Consider the following 26,931-nt stretch of genomic DNA (forward strand, 5'->3'; position numbering starts at 1 on the left):
CATCATCGTGAAATTTTAGAACAGCAGACAGAGTAGAGAGACAAAAATCCGCTAAACCTCCAAAAAGGGTAAGGGGGGATTTCATGCAAAGGATCAGAAATTCCTACGGCAAAATACAAAATCAACCCACAAAAAATCAGTTGCATTTCTGTATACTAACAAGAACATTCCAAAAAAGGAAATTAAGAAAACAATTTCATTTACAATAGCATCAAAAAGAATAAAATAGAAGTAACCTTAATCAAGGAGGCAAAAGACATTCACACTGAAGACGACCAAATGTTGCTGAGAGATGTTAAAGAGACACCAATAAACAGAAAATGTCTCACGATCATGAATCAGAAGACAATCTTGTTGAGATGCCAATACCAACCAAAGCAATCTACTGACTCAATGCAATACCTGTCAAAAGCTCAGGAATGTTTTTCCTGACAGAAATAGAAAGTCCAGCCCTGGCTAGTGTGGCTCAGTTGGTTGGAGCATTGTCCCATAAACCGAAAGTTTGCAGGTTTGATTCCTGGTCAGGGAACTTGCCTAGGTTGCAGGTTCAGTCCCCAGTTGGGCCACGTACGAGAGGCAACTGATCGATGTTTCTCTCTCATGCCAATGTTTGTCTTCCTCTCTCCTTCCCTTCCCCTCTCTCTAAAATCAGTAAGCATGTCCTTGGGTGAGAATTTTTAAAAAATCCTGAAATTCATATGGAATCTCAAGTTACCTCAAATAGCCAAACAATCTGAAAAAGAAGAACAAAGAGGTCTCATACATTGATTTTAAAAACTTACTGCAAAGCTATAGTGATCAAAACAGTGTGACACTGGCATGTAAGCAAACATATAGATCAATGGAATAACTAACAGAGAGAGCCCAGAAATAAACCCTCACATACATGATCAAATGACTTTCAACATGGATGCTAAGACTATTCAATGGGAAAGACAATCTTTTCGACAAGTGGTGCTGGGAAAATGGATGTCTGCGTGCAGAAGAATGAAGCTGGACCCTCACTTTATATCAGATACAAAAATTAACTCAAAGTAAACCAAACACCTAAGTATAGGAGCTGAAACTATAAAACCTGTAGAAGAGAATATAGGGGAAAAGCTTTATTACATTGTATTATTTGGCAATGATGTGTTAGGTGTGACATCAGAAACATGGGCAACAACCTCTGGCTGGTGTGGCTCAGTGGACTGAGTCCCAGCCTCGGAACTGAAGGGTCACTGGTTCAATTCCCACTCAGGGCACATGCCTGGGTTGCAGGCCAGGCCCCTGGTTGGGGGCATGCGAGAAGCGACCAATTTTTCTCTCATATCAGTGTTTCTTTCCCTCCCTTCCCCTCTCTTTAAAAACAAATAAAGTTTTTTTTAAACACAGGCAACAAAAGGAGAAATAGATTAGCAGACTGACTATATCAAAATTTAAAACTTTTGTGCATTAAAGAACAAGAATAAAAAGGCAAACTACAAAATAGGAAAAAAAATATTTACCAGCCACGTATATGATAAAGGACTGATACCAGAATATATACAGTACTTCTACACCTTAACCACAACCAAAAAAAGAAGAAAAAAGGAAGGAAGAAAAAGAGAGAGAGAGAGATTAAACTATGGGCAAAGGACTCGAATAGGCATTTCTGCAAAGAAGATATAAACAAATGACCACAGGCCCATGAAAACATGCTCACCGCCACTAATGATTAGGGAAACGCCGACCCAAAATACACGATGCCACCTCACACCCATTGGGGTGGTTACTGTGTTAAAACGGCACAGCCACTGTGGGAAACAGGCTGGCAGTTCCTCAAAACATGAAAGATACAGTTACCATTTGAATCCAAAGTTTTACTTCATTTTAAAAAAAATTTTATTTATTTTTAGAGAGAGGGGAAGGGAGGGAGAAAGAGAGGGAGAGAAACATCCATGTGTGGTTGCCTCTCATGTGCCCCTACTGGGGACCTGGCCCGCAACCCAGGCATGTACCCTGACTGGGAATCAAACTGGCGACCCTTTGGTTCACAAGCCAGCACTCAACCCACTGAGCCACGCCAGCCAGGGCAGAAATTTTGCTTCTGAGTATATACCCCCCAAAATTAAAAGCAGGGTATCAAAGAGATATTTGTACATCCATGTTCACGGCAGCAGTATTCACAGTAACCAAAGGTGGAAGCAGCCAAAGTGTCCCTCGTAGGTGACTGGATAAACAAAATGCGGTATACACATGCAATAGAATATTATTCAGTCTTTAAAAGGAAGGAAATTTAGACATATGATATAACATAGATGAACCTTGAGGACACCATACTAAATGGAATAAACCAGTCACAAAAAGACAAACACCCACAGTCCCACTTATCCGAGGTGCCTCTAGAGCAGGCACACTCCTAGGGACGAGAAGTAGAACCAAGGCTGCCCGGGGCTGCGGGTGGGGGAGAGCGGAGAGTTGCCGTTCACTGAGTACGGCGTTTCAGTTTTGCAAGAGGAGAGAGTTCTGGGGATTGGTTGCAGAACAGTGCAAATGTCCTTAACACTGCTGAAGTGTACACTTAAAATGCTTTACAAGGCAAATTTTATGTTATGTATATTTTACCACAGTTGTTTAAAGGGAGCAGGGGAGGGGAGCTCGAGATTGACCTTTGGAAGTGCTGCCATGGAGATTGAGAGTTTGCAGACTGTGGACATGCAGAACTCGAATCTCACGCGTTACTTTCTCGGCGGCGTGCGTCAGGCCAGATGTGAAAGTGGGACACTGCGTGGTGGGATCGTCTCGGGTCTGGGCTGTGCGGGCACGTGGGGCCGAAGGAAAATACCTAGACCACCGAGGGCGCTGCGAGAAAAGGCTCAAGAAACGCACTGTGGGTCTAACTGGACGGAAAGGGAGTGGATGTAAAAGGACCCCACTTGGTGGGTAAAAGATGGAGCTGTCCAGGAAGAGGAGGGCCAGACTCAGTCACAGGCCAGGGGGCTCAAGCATAAGACAGGAAGGGAGGCCCTGAGGGGAGAATGCAGTGCTTGTGTGTGACAAGGGAGGGGAAGCCACACAGACGCCAAGGACATTGATGCTGAGGGTCCAGCCTTGTGAGGCAAAGTCATGGATGAGCCCTGGACCCTCGTGGACACCAGTGTTGCCCAGGGTGATGGCAGCACCTGAGGGTGAACGAGAGTCCGGGGAAAGGCCTCGAGGAACATGAATGAGTGGCCACAGCAGGAGGGGAGAGAGGAGTCCGTCTCCAGGAGCAGGGGTTTCCCTGAGGAGGAGGACTGGTGGACTGGTAGCAACCGAAGTCAACAGGAGAGGCCCCCTGCTTGGGTATGAGGAATGGGAGAAGGAGCAGCCTGCCCTGGAGGGGGCCTCAGGGCAGTCCGTCTGAGGGGCTCAGGAGAGGGCAGGGCTGAGGTCACGCTCAGCATTTGTCTATCACGCTCAAGTGGGTCTCTTCATTTCTCCAACTCTGTGAGACAGTGAAGTGGCTCATCTCTGTATACCTGGCATCTGGGATGGAGTGTCTACCCCATAGTAGCTGCTCCATAAAAGTCTGAGGCGGGAGGAAGGGAGGGAGGGAGGATATGCTGGTCTCAAAAAGGCTTTGCTGCCATTCAGTGACTGGCCCACATTAGTCCTGCTCTGTCCCTTACAGTGTCCAGTACGAACATGCTCGGCGTCTCTCCCACCATGAGACTAAACGATCAAGAAGAAACCGGGAGAATTATTGAAATGCAGCGCCTGGAAATCCAGCGCCTCAGAGACCAGATCCAAGAACAGGAGCAGGTCCCGGGGTTCCACCCCATCACGGGGATTCGGCTTCCTTCCCTCATCGGGTCAGAAGAGGACTTTGAGGTGCAGATCAAGTGACCCCCCTCCGGTGGGCCATCTCCAGTCACACTAGAAGAAGCACTGAGCACCTGTCCTCAGACCAACTCTGGGCTGCTGTCCCTGCAGCACTGATTGCCCTGAGGGCACCAGTCTCTTTCTCCAGCCCAGAGGAATGTGAGGCTTGCTCAGAATAAAGCTGTTAGCCCACAGCTGTGTCCAACTCTCTGCTCATCCAGGGAGCTGGGGAAGGAGGAAGGGAAAGAGGGACCCTGAGGGCTGGTGGGAGGGGCTTGAGCTCCTCCCGAGTCGCTGCTGCCCGTCCCTATGGAAACCACACTGAACTCGTAGCTGGCTTCCTGCCACCCCCTTTCCTCTCTGGGCCTCACGAATGGGTTGCCCGCTCCCAGTTATGACCTGGTTTCCTTCTCTGCCAGCCAAGACGAGACCAGACAAAGCCTCCTGCATTTTCTTCTCCTCTGTGAACCCTAATGAAGTGTTCTGAGGATTTTTACATTTGTGTAAACACGGGACTAAAATAATGAACATGGCGAAGTTCCCCTGGGTCTTCCTTATCTGCTGACTCTGTTGTTAGAACTATAATCAGAGCTCTGCCCTTATTTTTCTCACCTCCATGCCACTCTAGACTTGCCTTCCTTGTTCCTCAGGGCCCTTTCCTACTCCTCCATTTCTGGGGGGGGACACCTCTTCCTTGGGGCCCCATACTGTATGTGTGACCCAGCCACACATACCAGAAAAGGTAGTTTTTATGCACTAAAGAGCAAAGCAATCTGCCCAAATGGCCCTGTGTTCCCCCACCTGCAGAGGCCAGACACCCTCCTAAGACCCAAAAAACAAATAAACCCCCAGTCCCTGCTGGTCCCTGATGGCTGGTTTAAACCTGGTGTCCCCAAGGCATCTCCCCAAGTTCCCCTGTCTGCTGCTTCGGGTGAGTTTCCCCAGCAAGAGCTGAGACACAGATATCGCACTTGGCAGATCTCTCCTGAGGGCTGGGAATAGTGGAAGGCAGGCTCGGGGCAGAGGGCACAAAGCAAAGTGTGCATGGGTCTCTCTCCCTAGCAGTGCCCACCTCCCCACCAGCCCACCTCCAGTCTCAGTGGCCAGCTTATCTCCTGCACCCCAGCATGTCCTCTGCCCACTGCGAGGCCAGGCCGGGGGTGCAGGGAAACCTGCGGGCACCCCTGAGAGCCTCACCCACTGAGACAACAGCCGTGCTGGGTGGACGGGCTCTTTGGGAGCCAGGTTTCCCCATTCCAAACCGGCATCTTGGCTTTAATTCTGCAGAAGAAACCAACTCAAAATAGGGTCAGCAGGGCCAGATGGTGCCGGGTGTCGAAGACACACTGCACAGCCCAGTGCTGAGCCACTGAGAGTCACTTCCCACGGCTTCCCAAGCTCTTGACACACTGGCCTCCTTTCAATCCCTACAAAAGGCCAAGTTCTTCCCAGCCTCCAGGTCTTCCCACGGGCTGGTTTGTCTGTCTGAAATGCCCTTGCCCTGACACCTCAATCGATGAACTTCTACTCATCCTTCAGAGGATAACAGAAATGTCACTTCTTTAGGAAGACAATCCCTGACTCCTCCCACCCCCATCTAAATTACATTCGCCACAGTTTCCTCTCATAACCCTGGCCATAACATGTCTGTTCAGTTGTCTGAGGCTGCCTCTCCTTCTAGGCTCTCAGTTCCACGCAGGCAAGCTGAGTCTGATTTAAAAGTCCACTCAGGGCCCTGGCTGCTGTGGCTCAGTGGATTGAATGCCAGCCTGTAAACCAAAGGGTTGCAGGTTCCATTCCCAGTCAGGGCACATGTCTGGGTTGTGGGCCAGGTTCCCAGTAGAGGGCATGTGAGAGGCAACCACACATTGATGTTTCTCCCTCTCTTCCTCCCTCCCTCCCCCCCTAAAAATAAATAAATAAAATCTTTTTAAAAAATAAAATAAATAAAAGTCCACTCAGTTATCTGGGTGGATCATTGACTGAAGGACCCAAGAGCGGAGTAGGGGGAACCAGTTAGGAGGACACTGTGGGACCACACATGTGGGGACAGCTGCTGGAATCAACATGGAGGCCCTGGAGAAGCAGAGAAGTGAGTTCTTCTGACTCTAGGACTCAGGGCGGGGGTGGGGTTATCCAAGCAACAAGGGAGGGAGAAAGACTGGGTGAGAAGGAACTTGCCGAGGAAACTGGGTCTCTTCTCGGGGCCCTGGGGGTTTGATTCGCAGTGGCCAGGATGTAGCAGCACTCAAACGATGGACGCTGGCCTGGCCAGGGCCCGGCTGTGGGGGTGCGGAGAGCCAGGCCAAGGAGGAGCAAGGCCAAGGAGGGCCCCGCCCAGTGGAGCCTGCCCCGTGGCCCGCAGGTCAGCAGCCTGTTTTCTCAGCTGCACAGGAGTGAGCACAGCTTCTTCCCAGCAAATCCGGGGTCAGAGGTCCGATCTTGTTTACCTCTCCTTGTTCTGTCTTGTATGTCCTTACGTCAGCCTGTTGGGTGGCACTGATTGGTGGCTGCTGCACCTGAGACCTCCTTCCACTGCGGAATCTGACCCCATAGGGCGGGTCTCACCTCCTTCACTGGCACCGCCTCCTCCTTCACAGGGTCCCTCCTTCCCGTCCACTCCTCACTAATGAAGTGGGCCTGGCAGCCCCCTTCTCCTGCTGCAGCCTTAGGAACCTTGCTGGTCACACAAGTGGACAGGCATGGGCACATGGACTCTACTCTTACCCTTCTGGTTGCAGTCAGTCCATCACTGAGCTCTGGGAACGCGGTCAGTTCCACTGTGACAGCTGACACCTGTGGAGGCTGCCCTCTCCCTGGGCCTCAGACTCCCACTGGCCCCCCTGCCCTCTTCTAGAGTCCCCATTGGCTGTGGCCAGATAGCACGAGCTCCCACTGAGCCTCCACCGCCATCCTGTTCTCCCAGCACCGAAGACCCTGCCCCATGGGAGGTTATGGCATAAGTATCTACCTTTCCCCATATAAAGCATGACCAGTCATTACCAACCAGTGGCTTCCAAGTAGCACCCGAGGGACCCTGGGGGCTCTGGGAATACCCGCATGTCCAGGTAGGGCCTACCCCTTGCACTCATTGCTCTGGATTTGGAGTGAGAGGTGAGAGAGGGGCTGGTCAGGACCAAGAGTGGAGAAGAGGAGGGGATATCATGAGTTCCTTGACCCAGCTCATTCTGCCCAGGACGGGCCCCTCTCGGGACCAGGAGGATAGATCAGTGTCAGATACGTGCAAGAGGAATACACAGCTCAAAAGCCTGCCAGGCGCCCCCCGCCTCCCTGCTCCTCCCAGGAGAGGGGACACCTTTATAAAGCTGTAACTGGGGCTTTGCGGAGGGGCAAACCCTCAGGTTTCCCGATGAGGCCCAGCCTGCCCCCCAGCAGTCAGCCTACGCCGTCCAGTAAGAGAACCACGAGCCGCATGTGGTGACTGAACATTCGCAACATGGCTAGTCTGATTAGGTCGAAGGCACACAACTTATTTTCAAGAATTCATACAAAATGAAAGGCCGAAATAGCTCATTTAATCACTTGTATGTTAAAATGTGAGTATTTAGGGGTGAAATAAAATGTTGATATATGAATGTCTCTTTCTTTTCACTTTTTTATCATGGCTACTGGAAACATGAAATTACATATGTGGCTGATGTTGTTATATTCCTACTGGACAGCCCCCCCCAGAGCCAGGGCCGGCCCCTCAAGCCCCCCCCCCGCCCCCACAGCACAGCGCAGGGAGAAGTGTGGACAGGGCGAGCACAATGCCGTGGTGAGCTGCTGGTGGAACGATAACTTTGACTTGGTTTTCCTCGTCTCTTGCAGACACATTAGGAGGAGAGAGCAAGAGGCACTCACTACAAGGGGCCCAGTCCAGGAGGTGGGGACAGACCAACCCCCTCCCACAGCATCGCGCCCCCCTCCACAGCCCACACAGAGAGCGCATGGTGTGTGGTGCCTTCGGGACCCTCCATGGGTACCTCCAATGACAGCCAGGGCCTCACCTTGGTGTTCAAGGCCCAGTGCAGCCTGAGCCAAACTTGTCTTTCCAGCTTCATCTCACATGCTCCCTGCTCAAAATCCACACGCCTCATGCAACAAATATTTACCGATTGCCTCCCATGTGCCAGGCACAGTGCTGGCTGAGGTCACCATGGTTCGCAAAATAGGTACAAACCTATATACCTTTGAGATCACACATCTAGTGGAGGATGACAGATAAGTAGAGAGGGAAAATTACAGCACATGCAGTCTGAGCAGTTGTGGGGAAAACACAGGGGCCATGGGTGCACCCAAGTGGCACCTAAACCAGACTAGAGGTCATGGACGGCGGGCTTCCTGGCAGAGGTAACATCTCAGTTAAAGAATTTGAATTCGTGTTGGCCAGACGGAAGTTGGGGTGGTCAATATCCCAAGCAGATGGGACTCTGTTAAGAAACCAACCAGAAACGCAGAGTGGGGGGGGGGGGGGCAGAGCATGCTGAACCGGAACGTCTTGCATCCTGGCTGGAGTGCAGGAACCAGTGGCAATTGGCAGACCTGCTGTGTGTGGCCTGGACTTGTGAGCCCTTGTGAAGGAGTGTGGCATTGATCTGGAAGTTTATTCTGCAAGTGTGTTCAGCAAGGGAGCTCCTGTTTCCTACAGGAAGTGCCTTTACCCCTCCTCCCTGTGTTCTCAAATCCTGCCTCCCCCAGCACAAGCCCTTGGGACACAGTCAGGCACTGGAGCTGGGAAGGAAAATGAGTCAGGGACTTGGGGCGTTTCAGCCAGGAGAAAGTGCCAAGGAATGGAGGGACAGGGGCTGGGCCGGGAGTCAGCTGTGGACCCCGGGAACTTGAGGCTGAGGCATGGTCTGAGTTTGGATTTAGAATTTGGGGGCTGGCTTCTGGAAGAGGAGGCAAGATTGGGGCTGAGGATGAGAGGACGTTTCCAGAACTTGGAGCTGGGGTTCGGTGAGGAATTTGAACTGATGTTTCAAGCCAGATTAGGGGTCAGGATTTGGAGCTTGGACAGGACTTGGGTTTGGAAATAAGGCTGGGGGTTGAGGTTGAGAGTTGAGATTGGGGTTGAGGCAGAGATGTGGGGTAAGGGCTTCGGCTGGAGCTGGGAGTTCTAGTTCAGGTGTGAAACTGCAGCTGGGGCGGGGCTTAGGTTTGGAACTTGGGCTAAAACCCAGATGGGGTTGGAGGTGGGGGGATGGGCTCGGGCCCAGGCGCTGGGGCGGATAGACAACATTTCTCCTGCAGCCCAGGTCTGGGAATTCTGTTCCAGCCCTCACAGCAGCTGACAGAAGCCCCTCCCTTCCCTGGAATGCATCTGTCCGCCGGAGGAGCAGTGCCACGTCAGCCAATCGGCTCTAGCCCTGCCTAGGAAACACCTGTTGATCTCCCTCCCCACCGCTGGTCTCACCGGGGTGCAGGTTAGGCAGGTGAAGCGCCTCCCCGGAAACGGAGCTGGAGCGCCCCACCTGCCCCTCTCGGGTTGGATCCAGCAATTCCAGGCTTCTCGTGAGTTCCCCTGAGCGCCCCCACTTCTCTCCCGCCCCCACCCCCTCCCACTGCCTCCACCTCACCCCAGCTGGTGCAAGCACTCTCAGACCCGGGAAATCACCACCTGGGGAAATGTGGCGCTGACCCCAGGCCCCTCCCACAGCCCCTTCCCCACCTCCCTCAGGGGCTTTGCACCTGCCCCTCCTACCCAGCTGCCAGGCGGCCCCTGCTGGGGGGGTTGTGGAGAACAGAGACCTCATCACCGGCGTAACCCACGTACAACCACACAGTCAAGTTCCTGGGATGATCCAGGACTCACATCCTATGTATTAGCAGGAGTCCCATCCTGAACTGGAGGGATAACCAACACAGTGTCCTTTAATTCAAAACACTTGTTTGGGGCATCTGTACAGACCCCAGAATTCCCACTGAATTCCGAAATGGAGCTATCAATTGACTAGCCCCCACCCCTCATGATAAACGTTATTGTCCTCGATTTTAAGATAAGGAGACTGGGACTCTAAGAGGTGAACTCAAGAAGACTTCTCTGACCCTCCCCCCAAATCCCTCTCCTAACTAACCCCTACCCAGCATTTATCACATGAACCACAAACCTTCCTGCAGTAACTGGGGCTTCTTGAGGGCAGCGACCCTGGCTGCTTTATTTCGCCCAGTCCTGCTGGCTGGCTTCTCAGGGACATGTTAAATGACTGATCACGTTGGGGCCCCTCACCCGAGTCTGCATGGGTGGTAAGGACTGCAGCTGGGCTTCAGACCCAGAGCCCTCCTTTCCTTTTGCACAACTTTGGGAAGATCTTGGAGGAGGGTGCCGTGGGGGTGATGAGAGGGCTGAGAGCTGGGAGACAGGAAGACCATGAGGAGATGGGGTTGGGAGGGGGATGAGGGTAGGGGATGGGATGAGAAATGTTTAGAGGTGGCTCCTGGGACGTGGGTGAGTGAGGAGCACAGGAGGAGGAGCAAGTTTGGGTAAGACAGGAGCTGGGGCTGGACCTGTTGCATCAGAGGGGATGGTGCGTGTATGGGACATCGAGGTGGCAACTGGCTCTGGGTCTGGAGCTCTGGAGGGAGATCTGGGTTTGAGGGGCATGGGGTAGATTCAGGCCCTGGCAGCCGTGGCTGTGAGATTGGACCAGATGTTGGGGAAGGGGGGCCTTAGGGGTTAGACCCTGATGTGCAGAGACACAGCCCTACATGAGAAGATCCAGGGTCGAGCTGCTGGTCCCAGAAGGGTTAAGTCACAGCCCCTCCCTCCCTGCCTCCCTCCCCCCAGGAGCCAGCAGTGACAGCTGAAGCCATGTGAGTGGACCCTGAATGAGGCTTTATCTCTGGCTCTCGTCATCGTCCACCGTTCATTGTGGCACCAGCTCCCTCGGCCAGCCAGGATGGGACAGGCAACTGAGGGAGCCGGAGAGGTCAGGGGCTGGGCCGGGGGTTCCTTGGAGGGGCGGGTGCTTTACGTGGGGAAACTCTCCTGGGTCATTGGAGAGGCACCCCCAAGGGGCAGTGCTAGGGAGGGGGCTTTCCTGGGGGCCATTTCAGGGAAAGTGGGACGGTTCCCGGGGGACAATCCCCACAGCCCCCAGGAGAGACCATGGGTGGGGGAAGGTGAGCTGCAGAGGTAATGACTGTGACTCTCCCCCACAGATGACGGTGACTTCACCCGGGATTGTGAAAGGAATAGGACTCTGGGCTTCCAGCTGCCGAGCAGGCGGTGGGGGCTCCGGGCCCTGATCCACACCCTCTAGTCCCTCCCTGGTGCTGTTCTCTGCCCTGACTTGTCCCGGACCCGGCCATGCCAGGGGGAGAGGCTCGAGCCCTGTCGGCCAGGGGGCTGCCTCCCGATGTGCTGGCGGAGCAGGTGGAGTTATGGTGGTCCCAGCAGCCACGGCGCTCAGCCATCTGCTTCGGCATGGCTGTGGGCCTCGTGGCTGGCTGTGGGGCGGCTGGTGTGGCACTGCTAGCCTCCACCAGCAGTCGCTCGGGTGAGTGGCGGCTGGCAGTAGGCACCATGCTCTGCCTGCTGGCCCTGCTGGTTCTGGTTAAGCAGCTGATGAGTTCAGCTGTGCAGGACATGAACTGCATACGCCAGCCCCAACATGTGGCCCTGCTGCGCAGTGGTGGCGGTGCCGATGCCCTCGTGGTGCTGTTCAGTGGCCTGGTACTGCTGGTCACTGGCCTGACACTGGCCGGACTGGCCGCTGCACCTGCCCACCCACTGACTGCCATGCTGTCCGTGGGCATCGCCCTGGCTGTCTCCGGCTCACTCTTGCTACTGGGCTTGCTGCTGTATCAGGTGGGCATGAGCGGACACTGCCCTTCCATCCGCACAGCCGCCCCCTCCGCCCACAGTGACCACGACAGCAACGGCAGCATCTTCAGCATCTCAGGACGGCTGTCTGCTGGCCGGCGTCAGGAGACCACGTCCAGCATCGCCAGTCTCATCTGACCAAGCCAGAGCCCTGCCCACAGATCCAAGCCAGGGCGTGAGTGAGTGCATGTGTGTGCATGTGTCCCCACGACTGTCCAGCCCTTCTGTGGGGCTGTGTGATGTGTGCTGGGCCCCTGAGTGTGTCCACTCTTCCACACCATGGGAAGGTGCACTCGTGTCTTCCTGGAGCTGGGGGCTGGGGCCATGGAACTGTCAAAGGCTGTCTATTTGTATCTGGGGACCCGGAGCAGAGACATGTCTGGGATCCCTGGAGACTCTTGGCTCCTATTCCCCACACCCCTGCCAGCCAACCCTAACCCTCCAACCCCCATCAGGGATTTCCCCGGGAGGGGCAGCTGCCCCCGCCCCCCCCAAGGAGTGCACTGGCAGGTCTCCATTGAGGAGAACCGCTGGTGACAAAGTGGAGAGAACACAGGCTCCAGAATGGGACAGGCCTGGATTGGACTCCCCCTTCTGCCACTTCCCAGCTGGGGGACTTGGGCCAGTGACTGAACCTCTCTGAGCCTCAGTTTCTTGAGAGTCATGGCTGCGTCGTGGTAGTCAGTTCTAAGGGTCCAGCGATGTGTGTGGAAGGACTGGGTACGCCACAGAGGCACAATAAAGGTGGTGGCTGCTCTTACCGCTACTGTCTTCATACCCCGTCTCGCCTAGAGACGCCCTCTCCCCCGCCTTCCCCTTGCCCACACTCACCACTTCCAACATAAACACTCCGTGCCTATGCATCTTGGGCTGATGAAAGGGGCCTTGGAGGGGTCCTCAGTAACACCTGGGCTTTCTCCTCTTTGATACCCTGAAGCTGGAAGAGAGATGGGGAGTAGGGGGTGTTCAGCTTCAGGAAGGTGATGGATTTCTGGTCCCAGGGAAGGAAGGGGGTGCTGAGTCCTTGGTAATTGCTTGCGTGCTGGCTCAAGATGAAGCCTTAAGTATTGGGGTTTTATCAGCTGGTTTCTCGGGAGGCTGAAGTCCCTACCCCACCTCTGAAACCAGAGCATCTTGGGCCATGTAGTCGCTGCACTGGCTGGCCTGCCTCTGGGTTCCTGGGTGTGGGAGGGGCGTTTGAAATGCCTTTGGGTGGTAAGAGTCACTTCCTGCCTGACGTGCACCATGGAAGGGATCTCCCCTTCGGAGGTGCGTAACACTCCCCAGGTGGATAAAGCGCCCGCTGAAGAGGGCTCAGCGTTCTGTCATCGCTTGCTGCTTCCTGAGGTGCGGGTTACAGGAGCCCCTCAGAGGAGAGAAAGGAAGGGACCAGACATGCGCCCTAAGAGGGGTCCGATGTAAAGCTACGCAGACTCCAGCAAGAGAACATTGCTTTCAGCTGCCAAGAGCAAGGCAGCGTCCTGGGGAGAATGCGGGCCGATGGATGAGAAGGGTGTTGCCAACCCAGGGAGGGAGCTGCGAGAGCAGAAAAGACAGGCCCTGTCCGGCAGCCCCAAGTCTGCCAGAGGCACCTCCTGCTCCTCCGCATATTCAGACTGGAACTCCTCTCCTCTGTTGAACTAGCTCCTCCGTCTCACCACCCACCCGGCATCTGGGTCAGAACCCTGAGCGCGGCCCTTGCTCTCTCCTCACCCCGAGCCCCGCACACACGTCAGTAAGCCCCTGCGGACTTCGTCCTTTGTAGACAGATGTCCATGCTGCAATCACACTCTGCACTCGCCACCCAGACGGATCCTCTGTGCCGTCGCCCGCTGTGCCACGCACGGCCCCTCTACTGTCCTCCGTGCTTTCACTGCTCAAATCCACCTCCCGCCCCAACCCCAGCGCACACACGTGGAGCCCCAGTGACTGACTGTGCTCAAACCAAAGTGCAAATTTACCCTAAGATCCTTCCATGGCCCCCACCGCTTGCAGGGTAATGTGCAGACGTCAATGCAATTTGGCTTCCCCCCACCCCGTGAGCCAGACTGCTGGGCCTCACCTCGTTCTCTCACTTTCCCCAGCCTCCCTATGTTCTTTCCTTGCCTCCTTAAGGTTCTTCAAGACTCAGTTCTCCAGGGAGCCACACTGGGAGTCTTCGCAGACCTGCTTGCACTAAACTAGCGAGTTGCCCGTTTTCCAGCCTCAAACCCTCAATCGTAGACATCAGTCTGCACATTTTCCCCTGTGTGCCTGTCTCCTTAGTCAGGTGGTGAGCTCCTTCTGGCAGAGTTTGGGTCTTCTCACCTGTGTGTCCCTACTTCCCAGCGTGGACCCGACACAGAGTAGGTGCTTTGTCAGATGGATGGAGGACTCGGGTTGGTTGGGTGGCGATGTGTGTATAAATATCAGGGCAGGGCGCGCCTGCAGTTGGGACGGGTAGGGAAGGCAGGCCACTGGCCACCGAGGGCCCTGACTCCTGGGGCCCTGCACCACCGGCCCCAGAAAATCTCCCTCTTCCTGGGTCCCCAAGAGGAAGCTGTCTTGTCATCAACCCTTGGGCCATTCCAGGACCACAGAACACCTCTCCATCCTGTAATATGGGGACGAGTCATGTTTCTTTTCAGCTGAGGCAGGGTTAGACTCTTCCATAATATTTCCTTTAAGAAAGTAAAGGAAAACAGAAAACAGAGGCCTAGAAAATGGGGAGGGGGGCGGTTACTTGACACAGTGTCTGGACGAGCAGCTGCTATAGGCGAGGTCCGTGTCAGGCTCCCCCGGAAAGGGTGCGGATGGAGAGCGTGGCTCCTGCCCCAGAGGGCCTACTTCAAGGGGCAATGGGGGGAGACATCTGCACACCCACCTGGACCATGAGTTGGGAGGGTAAGAGATGGGCTGAGGCACAGGCCGGGCACAATTGCTGCTGCTTCCTCAATCAGTGAAGCCCGCCCCACAACCTCCCTCCTCCAGCTTGTTGCTCAAATCATCCCCCAAACCCCCAGCTTGGTCCACATTGTAACCAGATGTTCACAGGGCCCTCCAATATCTCTCTAAAGCTGCCCCCTCCTCTCTTACCTACCCCTTCCATCTTCACCTTCCTCTGGTTAATATTCTACAACCCATTATCCCACCCACTCCCTGACAGAGTCCTCATCTCCTTAGCCGCCTGCCTCTCTGGTCCCATTCTCCCGGGAAAGCCTCTCCATGGGCGAATCCACACACCTGTCTTCACTGCGCCTGCTGCCTTGCACTAAGCGGTTATTAGAGGAGCCGGCACCGCCAGGCAGCCAGGCGTCGACAGGAATTCCTCATCAGCAGTTTCAACCTGGTCTGCAACGCAGCTCAGCAGCTACACTGTTCCCTTGTGGGCTGCTTCCACGGCAACCTGCAGCCTCCCTCTGCTCCCTTCATAGTCCTTCATCACCCCCAACACCACTCTCTGCAGGAGGCCTGAGCCCTCCAGCTCGTGAGGAAATGAGAGTCCTACAGAGGGGAGCCTCCACTTTGCTCCCACCAAATCCACCCCCCTTACTCCTGTCTGTGCAATGACCTTGGCAGCCCCGATGAGGGACACTGAGAAACATGGGGAGAGTTTAATCAGAGGAGTGAGGACTCTGAGCAGAGCAGGCTTCGGGACTTGCTGGCTGCAAGGTCGAGACAGGGTCAGCTTCCCAAGAGAAAGAATAAGAAGAAATGGCCCAGCAGCCCCAGAAGAAGTGACATCTCCATGCGCCCCGAGGGATGGGAAGCAGCTGGCCAAGCTGGGAGGCTGGGAGCAGTGCCCAGAAAGAAGGAAGAGCAGACGGGTCCAGGGACAAGAGAACTTGGCTCCTTCAAGCAACTACGAAGGGTGTATGTGGCTGAACACAGTGCAGTCATGGGAAGAGGCTGGCCCAGGCTTCAGCAGCTGCCCGCATGAGGCACAATTTCTCAAGGCTGAGAGGAAGCCAATAAAGGGTTGTAAACAGAGGAACAAATGGCCTGGTCAGAATTGCGTTTAGGACAATCATTCTGCCTGCAGCCCAGAGAATTTACCGGAAGGGGCCAAAACGGAGGCAGGGAACTCAGTTGGTTGATTGATGCCATCGTCCAGATTGAAGATGACAGAGGCGTAGACAACCAGATGGCTGTTGGGACAGAGTGGAACAGAACAGACAACGTGGACGTTCGGAAGCTGGGACCGGCAGGTCTTCATGACGGACTTTCTAAGATAGGAGAGAGAGATGGGTTCACGTCCACAGAGAGAGGTGTAAGATACGAGGTAGAGAAGCAGCTGGTCTTAAAGGCCCTGCACAGCAGGCAGGAAGGTTGGTCCAGGACACACAGTGGAGGTACTGGGCTTGCAAAGCCATTTGGATGAGATAGAAGGAAGAATGGGCACAAGTTAACTTTGTGGGTTTTGTAGCAGAAAATTGAGGAAGGCCCTGAGCAACAACTGTTTTGTCTGTGAGGAAGAAGCCATTGTATTTTTATTTTTTAAAGATTTTATGTATGTATTTTTAGAGAGAAGGGGAAGGAGGAGAGAAACATTCATGTGCAAGAGATACATCAGTCAGTTGCGTTTTGCACGTCCCCTACTAGGAGACCTGGCCCACACCTGAGACATGGACCCCTACTGGGAATCAAACCTGTGACCCTTTGGTTCACAGGCCTGCGCCCAGTCACTGAGCTAACCAGCCAGGGCAGAAGAGGCCCTTTTAAAGAGCTGCTATGGAGAATGAGAGAGGGATATGACCTCTCTCAAACAGCCAGTTTGCTGTTTCTAAATATCAATAAATAAAATTTTAAAAATGAATAAATGAAATTCACTAGCCCACGGGAGGCTGCAGGCCAGGCATTAACAGATTCACCAGCCTGGGCGATGGTGGGGGTTTCTCAGCAGGACACGGAGGGCGAGCACCAGGTCCCAGGTCGGAGTTCACCCCAAGTGAGCAATGCTGAGACAATGGGGTATGTAACTGAGGGTATTGGCAAGACAGGTTGCCATAATAGACCCTGAAATCTAAACCAGTATTGGGTAAAGAGAAAAGACCAGAAGGGCCAATGGAGACAGACTACAGTGATGTGAAGCTAGAGGCTCCCATCAGGTGGCGGGCAAGTTGGAGAGAGAGAGATAGAGAGAGAGGGGCCCCTGTATGTTCCCCCAGGCGTGAAAGTCAAAATCCGAGTTCTCAGCCATGTCACCCGGATGGGATCCTGGAAGAGCATTTCCCAGAAACTTTCCAGTCTGTCCCAGTCCAGGTGGAGTTTATATCGTATCCAAGCACACAAGACCTTGGGCCTTCTGGGGACCCTCAGGCCTCCCTAAAGGAGCTTCTTCCAGGCTTTAGGGAACCAACAGGCCCCTCATGCTCAGCTCTCTGCACAGGACAGGGGTGCCTCCCTGCCTCAGGTCCTATGAGACTCCCCTGGGCATAGGCATGGAAGTCAGCCCCCCAGATGGGACATGCCACATCTGCCCTCAGAGCCTGCTCCCCCAAACCGGAGCTTGCACCCAGAGACTTCTCAGCCCCCATCCACCCAGGGAGTGACGGTGGGGGGTGGTGGTGCTGGCAGGACCAACAAAAGTACCACAAGCAGGAGGTTCCTTCTCAGGGCCTGTTTATTTATTTATTTTTTTATTATTCTTTTTAATCCTCACCTGAGGCTTTGTTAACTGATTTTAGAGAGAGAGAGGGAGAGAGAGACAGAAACATCGATTGGTGGCCTTTCGTATGTGCCCCGAGTGACTGGGGACCGACCCTCTGGTGCACAGGCCAACATGCCAGCCACCTGTGCCACCGGCCAGGGCGTTCTGGGTCTGTTTGGTCGGTAAGCCGGGGCGAGATAAGGCAGTGTTGCTGAGTGAAGAAGCAGCTCACATGAACTTGTTTGAGCCTCCGCTTCTCAGACTACAGAAGGGGGTCTGCCCAGCAGGACTGCTGGGAGAAGTGCCGGGACATCACTGCTGTCACTGTTGTTGTTACTTCCACAGCATCGGAGATTCTAATTCACGTCCTTCCTGAGCTGAGTTCCAGGAGACAGACAAGTTCAAATCCCCAGTCCAGAGTGAAGGAGGAGTCCTGACATGCTTCTTCCTAAGGGTTAAGCCTGGTCCCCCGCTGTGGGGAGGCCCCGCTGTGGGGAGCGACTGTCCTGTCGGTGTCCACAGGCCAACGGCTAACACCTACAGATGCTGGCTCCGTTGAACTGCTTATATAACTCATTTAATCCTTCTAACAACCATGCAAGGCAAGTACTATTATGATCCCCATTTTACTGAGAAGAAATTAGACCAGAGGGCATAGGCGACTTGCCCAGGGTCGAACAGCCCATAATGGCAGAGCTGGGATTTGAGTCCAGGGATTCTCAGCTCTCAACTCACCTTGCTACTCTGCTGGAGCTTCTTAAACTTCCCGTCTGTGGCTTCTGTGACCCCTGTCTTTGGCCTCCAAATGTAGACAAGGGATCTGGCTCTGTTTGGGGGACAGCAGGACAAGGCGGCCAGGAGCCGAGTTGTCCTCAGCAATCAGGTCAGGGTTGGGGTTCCCAGAACAGAGTAGGTAGTGGCAGCTGCTGGGGGGAGGCAGGACAGGGTGCAAGGCTGGGGCAGAGGCAGGCTGGGGCCGGGGCCCACGCCTAGAGGACAGAGCCAGGTCTGGCTGAGCCCCAAGCCTCCCAGCAGGCTCAGCATCCCTGGGCCCTTGAACCTGTGGACCCAGGCCACGTGCCTCTTTGTGCGCAGAGCCAGGCATGTGGAGCACAGTGGTGATGATTCCTCAGAGGGATCCAGCAAGGACTCTGAGGACAAGGTCCAAGGAACTCATGACCTCAGGGTCCTGCTTGGCCAGGCTTGCTGCCCACAGCAGGTTCCAAGAGAAAGCTCTCCCCACCTAACTGCGCTGGGTGCTGGGCTCAGGAAAAGTACCTTCTCATCTGGGATCAGGCCCATACCTTCTCCTGGGCCCTGCAGACATTGTGACCCAGGTCTCAAGGAATGTGTGAAACCGGGGAGAGCTGAGCTGCTTTCTGGCCCTGGACATTTCCTCCAGGTGGGCCTCAGGGGCACCTGGAGGGCAGGGGAAAGGCCCACTGCATTTGTAGCCTCCCTGCTCTTGGAGGCCAGGTCAGGCTGGGGCAGCCTCTGCTGCTGTCATGGACACAGGGACTTCCCAGGTCTGCAAGGGTCTGACCATCTGGGGCTCAGGAAAAAGTGCTGGAGTTGGGGCTGCACAGCTGGGCTCCCCTCCGCCCTGGCTGGCTCTCCACTACTGACAAGCCCATAGATGCGTGTTTCCCAACTCCATTCCCAGTGCCTCCTCAACTCCACTTCTGTGATCTAAATCACTCCCAGGGCCTCAGTGACCCTATCAAAACTGACTGTCCCCTAACCCATGTCGGCAGATGGGACTTCTCTCCCGTGAATCCCAGCTGCCCCTGGGCATCTTTCCCTGGAAATCCCACATCCGGTATTCCCCAGAAACCCGCTCCTCCACAGCACACCCAGCCACCAAGCCAGCAACCAGGAGGCTTCGTGGACTCCTTCCTGACCTCACATCCGGCAGCCACGAGGTCCTGCCAACCCTGCCTCCTCCAAGTCTCTGCACTGTTCCTTGTGCCTAAGGGAACAGACGTTAGTCACATCTCCCTCATCTCTGTCTCTGCCCTCCAGCCCATCACTACGCAGCATCTGGAATGACTTTTCTGTCACAATTGCATCACTCTCTTGCCCAAAGTTTACAGATGAACCTAGGTTGCTCTCAGGCTAAGTGCAAGCAATCTTGGCACCAGGCTGTAGCTGATCTGGCTCGTTCTTCAGCTCCATCACTGCCCTGGGCACCCCGAAGACCGTGCTCCAGCCTCAGCCCCATTGGCCTCCTGCCTTTTCCCCAAGCACCTCCCGGTGTTAGTTATTCCTCACTCCCCTTCTCTACTGGCTCTTTTCTCAAAGGCTAACGCGGTGTCTGGGTGGACACAAGGTGGGTGGCTGTCTGGTTCGTGCGTGACTTCCTCTTGTCTGGGAGTGACCTGGAACAAACAAGCGAGCTCCCCAAATCACACATGTGCTCCCACAGGTCATGGCCAGTTGGACCTGTGGTGGATCCTGGACCCCAGTGGGGCCACTCAGGTTCTCACACCTGAGTGCCTGAAAATCTGGACTGAGAGTTTAGGAGTCCCCGACCTGGAGTCTCCCTGATGCCCGTAGATGAGAGTGCACGAGGCAGCATGCCTGACCTCAGGCTGCTGGGACCACCTGCTTCCTGCCCTCCTCAGTCAGCTGTCCCCTTTTTTTAAAATAAGATTTTTATTTATTTTCAGAGAGAGGGGAAAGGAGAAGAGAAATATCAACTGGTTGCCTCGTTTCCCCCCAGCTGGGGACCTGGCCTACAACCCAGGCATGTGCCCCAACTGGGAACCAAACCAGTGACCTTCTGGTTCACAGGTGGGCGCTCAATCCACTGAGCCACACCGTCCAGGGCTGTCAGCTGCCTCTTTGTTAAATCCTGTGCAGAAGCCAGGATTCCATTCCAGGGCTTGCGAAAGGAGCGTAACTGACTCCCTTGCCCCAATATCCCCACCGGCAGCTGTGACCCTATTCTTCTCCTGTCAAGTTCTTGATCAAGTCTTCCACAGTCCACTCTACTCCCTTACCTCTCACCTTACTCTTGAGCCCAAGGTAACTGAACGAATTTTTACAAGTGTTTATTTAGCATGTACTTTGCGCAAGAATCTGAGGACACAAGTAAGACAGAGCCTGTGGCCTTGGGGAGCTCACACTCCAGCTGTAAGGGCAGGGACAGCAAGGAAGAAGTACAAACTGCAATCAAGGTCAAGGTAGAATGTGGCAAGGGTGATGATGGTAGAGAAGAAGCTCACAGGGTTTTATGAGAGGGAGGGGCTCACTGGAGCTGCGTCTTCCAGCTACGAGGCAAAGAACATTTTCACGCGCAAGGTCCAGTTCAGGAAAATAAAAATGAGCAGCTTTTAATTTTTATTTGACACGAAAACGGATTTAGTAATACCTGTGAAAAACAATATATTATAGCCACTTGGATTATCCACTTTATTGGCAGGGGAAAAATTGCAGCAAGAAACTTGGCACACTGATTTTCATTTGCTAACCATTATCACCTGGTGTATAATAAGAATTACCTAAGTAGGGAGGATAATAGGCAAAAGCAAGAAAGGAAACCAAGAGGCTGCCAGAGGCCTTAGTTCCACAGTTAGGCTCCTGGTAGGCTTTACCCTGAGAATAGCAGGGAGCCATTGAGGGTCACAGAACAAGAGAAGGTCATTATCACCTTGGTGGCCGGTGTCAAAGGAGAATTGCTCAATGCCTGGTTAGCCCTTAAACCCTAGCCACCTCTGTCCCTGAGGTTTCACAGACAGCCCCCCCGTGGTATTTGACACCCTTACACTGTCAGGCATGAGGGGCGGGGGGGGGATTCCAAAGATAGGGGCTCAGAGGGAGAAGTGGGTCCTGCTACCCTCCGTCCCCAGCCCGCCGGCCCCGGGCTGAATATAATTGTCCTCAATGAAGCCATCATCATCCTCATCTTCACCCACCTCCGGGCAGATGCCCTTCCTGGTCTCTGGCAGCCGGCGGTGCTGGTAGCTGCTGAGGTACTTGTGGCAGAGGTGGCATTTGGCAACAAGTGCAATGAGGACAGAAAGGACCATGGCTCCGAGCACAACCCCCAGCAGCACAGGCCAGGTCCGGGCTGCAGTGCCTGGTTCAGGGGACACGGCTGATGCTGTGGGGAGCTCCGAGGGCCCCACAATGGCTGCAGAGACAGGAACAGCATTGTGAATGGGGCCTCAGAAGGGCCCCCGGTCAAACTGAGAGGAACGGGGGCAGGGTCCCTGCCCCAGCCCCAAACCAGCCCCACTTCAGTTCCAACCCACCGCCACTTACTTTGGTTGGTCTCACTCATGAAGTGGCTGGAAGACACCTCAGCCTTGACCAGAAGGGCCTGGCTCCAAGGAGACCCCCAGGTGCCAGGCAGCCTTGGGGCACAGATCCTGGAACATAAGCACACGTGCGGTTGTTGGGGTGGGGGGGTCGCGGGCACCCATTTGGGCCACACTCACAGCCACAGAGGAGTGCTGCACAGACTCTGGAGACTGGACGACCCACGGTAACCAGTGGTTCACAGGAGAGAAACAAGCTGAGAAACTTGGCTCTTTGTAAAAGACTGCTGTAGGGGCCAGCTCTGGAAGTGGCTGGCAAAAGTAAATCAATGCTGGATCTTACACTGAGCACACCTTTTGATTCAGGCACCCAGCATCCGGCCCACAGAAATCTGTGGCGTGGGGTGTAAACATTATCCCCTGTCTACAGATGAAGACGCTGAGGCCCAGAAGGGTAAACTAACTCAGCCTAAGTTCCAGAACTTGAACCCAGGTCTCTGATAGCAGAGCCCAGAGCCCAGTCTGCTCCACTGCATGGTAAGCTGAGGACAGGAGGTCACCGCAGAGGCAGTCCTGGCTCCCAGAGGTTGGGCAATAGCAATTGCTTAGAACTAACAAGCTGAAGTGGAAACCGCACATGCAAGACAGTGCCAGTCCCCACCCACGGCTGAGGGACCTGGCCCCTCTGCTCCTGAGTCAGGAGCCCCTGTTAACCCACCTCTACCTTCAGCCCCTCAGTTACACTGCAGTCCATTCACCTGTGCCCTTGGAGGGAGGCCATAGTCAGGGAGTAGCCAAATATAGACCACCTGAACCTGGAAATCATCTGGATGAGAATCACTAGGGCTGGAGCAGATCTAGGGGAGCATCTGAATTAAGGGAGTATCTGGAGGAAGATCACCTAGGCTCAGGAACACCTGGAGGAGGAGCACCTGAATCAGCGCAGTGGGCGTGGGGAGCAACACCTGAACCTGGGGAGTATCTAGAGAGACAGCCCTTAGGTTAAGGAAGTACCTGTTAGAGGAGGACCAGTGAGGGCCTAAAAATGGGTACTCGCAGGTACAGTGCCTAAATCAGAGGAGTGCCTGGGAAGAAGTACACAGAGTAAGAAAAAAACTAGGAGAGAAGCACCTAGTTCGAGGGAGCACTTTGCCATAGTCTCATACCAATACCTTAGCGAGACCCCCTCCTGACCACCAGCGTGTCACCAAGTCCATCTGTTCCTCCTCTAAATATCTCTGGAATGGCTACTCCCCTCCTCTGCACCCCACTCCCACTCCCCCAGGCCAAGCCACCTTCGTCTTGCACCTCAGCTCCTACAATAACCTCCCACCTGGTCTCTCCCGTCTCTAGTCCATTCCCCAGAGTGATGGGCCTAAAGCCCAAATCTGACTCCATCATGCCCATTTCAAAATCCTGCACACTCTCCCCACCCCCAGTGCTGCATGCAAGTTCCCAAGCCTCACAACCCAGCGCAGAGCCCTCAGGCCACACTCTTCTCCCTCTTCCCCACAGCTCCCTCCCCCAAATCCCCCTACTCCCCACACGGACACCTCCCACTTCACCCTCCCTGCTTCCCAGCCACCAGCTTTTGGAGTCCGCTGTCCCTCAAGGCCAAATCAGACCATGCCAGCCTGTGAGGTTGCCCCAGGGCCCTCCAGATGACCCCCTTCACTGGCCTCGGGTGAACTATAACAGTCAGAATTGGCCAGTTTACTAGACGGGCAGCTGCCTGGGGGCACAGACTAGGCTGACTAACCCGTTCCCTGGGACTGCCAGAGAGCTTGGCACTCTGCTGCGCAGGGAGACTGGGAGCGGCGGGAGGGAGGGAGCTGAGGGAGGATGCGGGGCTGGGGGTGGGGCAGGGGACGTTAGAAAGCAGAGGTGACTTATCCAGTCATTCATTAGCAAACAGCAGGTGCCCAGGGGGGGCGCACAATGTGCACTGAGTCCCCCCAAAATACGATTCTGTTAAATTGAAATGAACTGAATTCATTTTGACCTTTCTGTTTCTCCTATTCCGTTCCGTCCTGCCAGGTCCCCGTGAATTCTTCCCAAGGACGCAGACCTACACCCACATGCTGTCACCCCACGGGCTCAGGTCACATTTCTTCCACCAATAAACACACACCCCCTCAGATCTTCAGACATACACACCCACTCTGACTTCTAGCTCCTTTCCAGCTCCCGGGAGCCCTCGGGGATTCGTGGGTTCCCCCTCCCAGCCCCCCAGTTCTTCCCCTCTGCTCCCCACCTGTAAGAACTGTGTACAAGCCAGCGGAGGAAGCTTCCGGCTGGGGCAGGCAGTGGGCGGGCCCGAACTGCGGCTCCACTCACCTGAGGACGTGCGGCAGGTGGGGCTGGAGCTGAGGGGGGGAGGGCGGAGGACGGAGGGCTGGGTAGCTGGCAACTCCCCCAACTAACTACGTCTTCCCAAGCTTTCGAGGAGAGCCTATCCGCACAGGCCTCACTCTCACCCCCAGGACCGGGGTGGGGGCGGGGGAAGGGACTGGCTGGTGCAGTTGGGATCCTGAGACAGAGGGGCTGGTCCACTGCGTCGTGGAAGGGGCGGACACCTCGGCAGGCCGCTCGGGCTGGCGGCCCAGATTACCAGTGAATTTCCGGTGACAGGTGCAAAGTCCAGAGTTGAAGAGGGAGCTTCGCGGGGCTGTGAGGCGATGGGCCGTAACCAGAAGGCTGGGTGTTTGGCATTCTTCCCAGGCAGAGCCAGAGGGACCAAGGACACTCGACATTGCCTGGAAATGTGTGTGTGCGTGTGTGTTTGTGTGTAGGGAGGATGTGGAGGTCAGTGTGGAGTGAGTTCAGAGACACCTTCGGGAGCGTATGTGTGCCTTTGGGGAGTGATGGTGTGTATGTGCGTTTACCTGTGTGCAAGGTGCAAGCCTTCATCTGGATCCTCAGGGATCCTGTGACCCTACGAAGCTGGCCTCTGCATCTCCCTTTTGCGCTACTCCTTGTCCTTGAGTTCGGTCTGCCCTGGCCAGCCCTGCCTCCTCCGCACCCGCTCCGGCCCACGCTTTATCTAAGCGCTTCTCCATTTATCTTGTAATGATTTCTTCCCGTGCCGCCTCCCCCACCAGCCCAGGAGCTCTCCCAGTGTGGAGCCGAGTTCTGACAGTCTCTGGTTGGCCAGCACTTAGCACAGGGCAGGCTCTCCGTGAATATGCACCGGAGAAAGGATTGCGTGAGCTAAGCCATGCAGGCGCAGGAATTCACAGGGACACTCAGGCCACAACGGAGCAAGGACTGTGCCAGGGGGGTGCAAGGGGGGTAAGCCAGAACTAAGCTGCGAAGTGGAGGACCTTGCAGGACCCTAAGTATCTCAGCATGGAATCTGAATTCTTACTACCAGTGCGTAATCCTTTCTACCTCTCCCACCTCATTACACTCTCTCCTCCAGTTGTACCAACCTGTTCTCCACTCCTGGAACCCACGACTTTGTCATCTCCCAGGGCCTACATGCCCTGTCATCTCCCAGGGCCTACATGCCCTGTTCCTGGGGCCCCTGATTTCCCCCAACCCTCACCTCCAGCTCCTCCCCACACTTGTCTATCAACCCCCTGCCCCCCAACCTGGTTGATTTTCCTCCCAGGCCTACTGGTCACTCATGGTTTAGGTGCCTCTTTATATAGGTGGCCGTCCCTAACCAACTCTTCCTAGTCTGGGTCCCTCCTCCCATCCTCTGTGCCCTGAAGACCCTGGCACTTCACCCCCTTTTCCCTGACTACACAGTACAGCAATTTTCTCTTTATTTTACAGGGCTTTGTATAAGCCTGGAAACTCTGGGGGCAGGGTCTGTATTTGTCTTGTTCCCCTTCACATCCCCAATATCTAAAATGGCAATAATAAATACTTATGAAGTAAATGAATGAGAGGAAAGTGAATACTACCCGGGACAGGACAATGAGGAGTCAGGAAGTTTGGGGGTTTTGTTTTGATTTTGAAGTAGAGAAACCATAGGATTCAAAAGAGCGGAACCCTACTGAGCACCTACCATGTCCTGGGTACTGTGCCGGGTTTTGTTTATTTTTTATTTTTTCCAATTTGAGGTATTCATATAACCTAATTCACATTATGAAAAATTCAGCATTTTAGCCATTTTAGTGCATAATTTAGTGGCATTTAGTATATTCAAAAAGTTTTACAACCATCACCAAAATATTTTCATCACACCTAAAGGATCCCCCCTACCTACCTGTTAAGCAGTGCCTCCTCATTTCCTCTCCGCCCCAGGCTCCAGCAACCACAGTTCTGATTTCTGCCTCTGTGGACTCACCTATTCTGGATACTTCACACAAATGAAATCATATCTGTGCCAGCTTTTTAATGAACTGTTTCACTTAACCCTCATAACTACACTATTAGATATTAATTAGCCCCTGAACAGATGAAGGAAATAAGGCCATAAGAAGGGAATTTGCATGAAGTCCCCAGAAGAAAATAAATACACCTGGCTGGTGTAGCTCAGTAGACTGAGCACAGGCCTGCAAACCAAAGAGTTGCTGGTTCGATTCCCAGTCAGGACACATGCCTGGGTTGCAGGCCAGGTCCCCAGCAGGGGACACATGAGAGGCAACCACACATTGATGTTTCTCTCCCTCTCTTTCTCCTTCCCTTCCCCCCCTCTAAAAATAAATAAGTAAAATCTTAAAAAAGAAAATAAATACAGGTCTGCACATTTATCAGTCAGTCCTGTATTCAAGGACCATTCACTGACCACCTATCACAGAGCCACAGCCACCCATGGGCATGCACAGCAAAATAGCAGAGGACAGCTTGTTGGGAGCGCCGGGTGTCCCCAGAGCATGGAGAGCAGGGAGCACCCACTGGCCCCTCAGCCTGGAGCTTCAGTGCAATGAACAACCTCTACAACCTTTCATGGCAGCCCTGGCAACCGTGTGGCAGGCACTGTGCCAGCTACTGGGGACAGAGTTCCCGCCACCATACGACTTTCATTCTGGTGGGGAAGACAGACAAGAAATAAACAAGATTACTTGCAATAATGTTGAGTGCTATGAAGACAATGGCTTTACGTGATGGGCAGTGGTGGAGGGGGCTGCTACTCTATATGAGTCGGAAAAAGAGGGGACTCACTGAAGAGGCCATGTGGGAGCTGAGGACCTGAGTAAGAGTGAGACAGCAACCACGCTGTTCTGGGGGAAGAGCATTCTAGAAAGAGGAAACAGCCAGGGCAAAGACTGAGAGGAGCATGGTTGGCATGTTCAAGCAACGTCAGGAGGGCTGCTGGACAGGGCACAGTAAGCAGGGGACAAGGGAGGAGCTGCATCGGGGACCTGGCAGCTGCCTCGGGGCCTCATCAGGTCCTTCCCTCCATGAGGTGGAAAGCCAGTGGTGATCTAAGGAAGCAG

At 54.3% G+C, this 26,931-nt stretch overlaps 3 protein-coding genes across 9 annotated transcripts in view; 2 read left to right on the plus strand and 1 right to left on the minus strand.

Moving 5' to 3' along the window:
* CFAP57 (cilia and flagella associated protein 57) overlaps positions 1-4,012 on the plus strand; it is a 55,039-nt gene extending 51,027 nt beyond the window's left edge. For all 3 annotated transcript variants that reach the window (XM_037069620.1, XM_037069621.1, XM_037069622.1), the window contains exon 23: positions 3,635-4,012. In XM_037069620.1, the coding sequence (XP_036925515.1) occupies positions 3,635-3,849 (215 nt within the window). In that variant the 3' untranslated portion in view covers positions 3,850-4,012. The remainder of the gene's footprint in view (positions 1-3,634) is intronic.
* Positions 4,013-9,140: 5,128 nt separating this feature from the next.
* On the plus strand, positions 9,141-12,410 carry TMEM125 (transmembrane protein 125). The gene is made up of 3 exons (XM_037069663.1): positions 9,141-9,339; positions 10,613-10,754; positions 10,987-12,410. The coding sequence occupies exon 3, from the start codon at positions 11,135-11,137 to the stop codon at positions 11,786-11,788; it is 654 nt and encodes a 217-aa protein (XP_036925558.1). The 5' UTR covers positions 9,141-9,339; positions 10,613-10,754; positions 10,987-11,134; the 3' UTR covers positions 11,789-12,410.
* An 8,194-nt stretch (positions 12,411-20,604) lies between these two features.
* CUNH1orf210 (chromosome unknown C1orf210 homolog) lies at positions 20,605-24,043 on the minus strand. 5 transcript variants are annotated; one of them, XM_037069660.1, is made up of 3 exons: positions 23,879-24,043; positions 21,546-21,652; positions 20,605-21,414 (listed from the first exon to the last, which is right to left on the minus strand). In XM_037069660.1, the coding sequence occupies exons 2-3, from the start codon at positions 21,562-21,564 to the stop codon at positions 21,092-21,094; spliced, it is 342 nt and encodes a 113-aa protein (XP_036925555.1). In that variant the 5' UTR covers positions 21,565-21,652; positions 23,879-24,043; the 3' UTR covers positions 20,605-21,091. The 5 variants fall into 5 exon arrangements, with proteins under 5 accessions (XP_036925555.1, XP_036925554.1, XP_036925556.1 ...); XM_037069659.1 differs by lacking the exon at positions 23,879-24,043 and adding an exon at positions 23,796-23,878; XM_037069661.1 differs by lacking the exon at positions 23,879-24,043 and adding an exon at positions 23,699-23,782.
* Between the last annotated feature and the right edge of the window lie 2,888 nt (positions 24,044-26,931).

Source organism: Sturnira hondurensis, unplaced genomic scaffold (genome assembly GCF_014824575.4).
Source record: "Sturnira hondurensis isolate 20B ecotype Veracruz unplaced genomic scaffold, ASM1482457v3 Scaffold0018725, whole genome shotgun sequence".
Lineage (NCBI taxonomy): Eukaryota > Metazoa > Chordata > Mammalia > Chiroptera > Phyllostomidae > Sturnira > Sturnira hondurensis.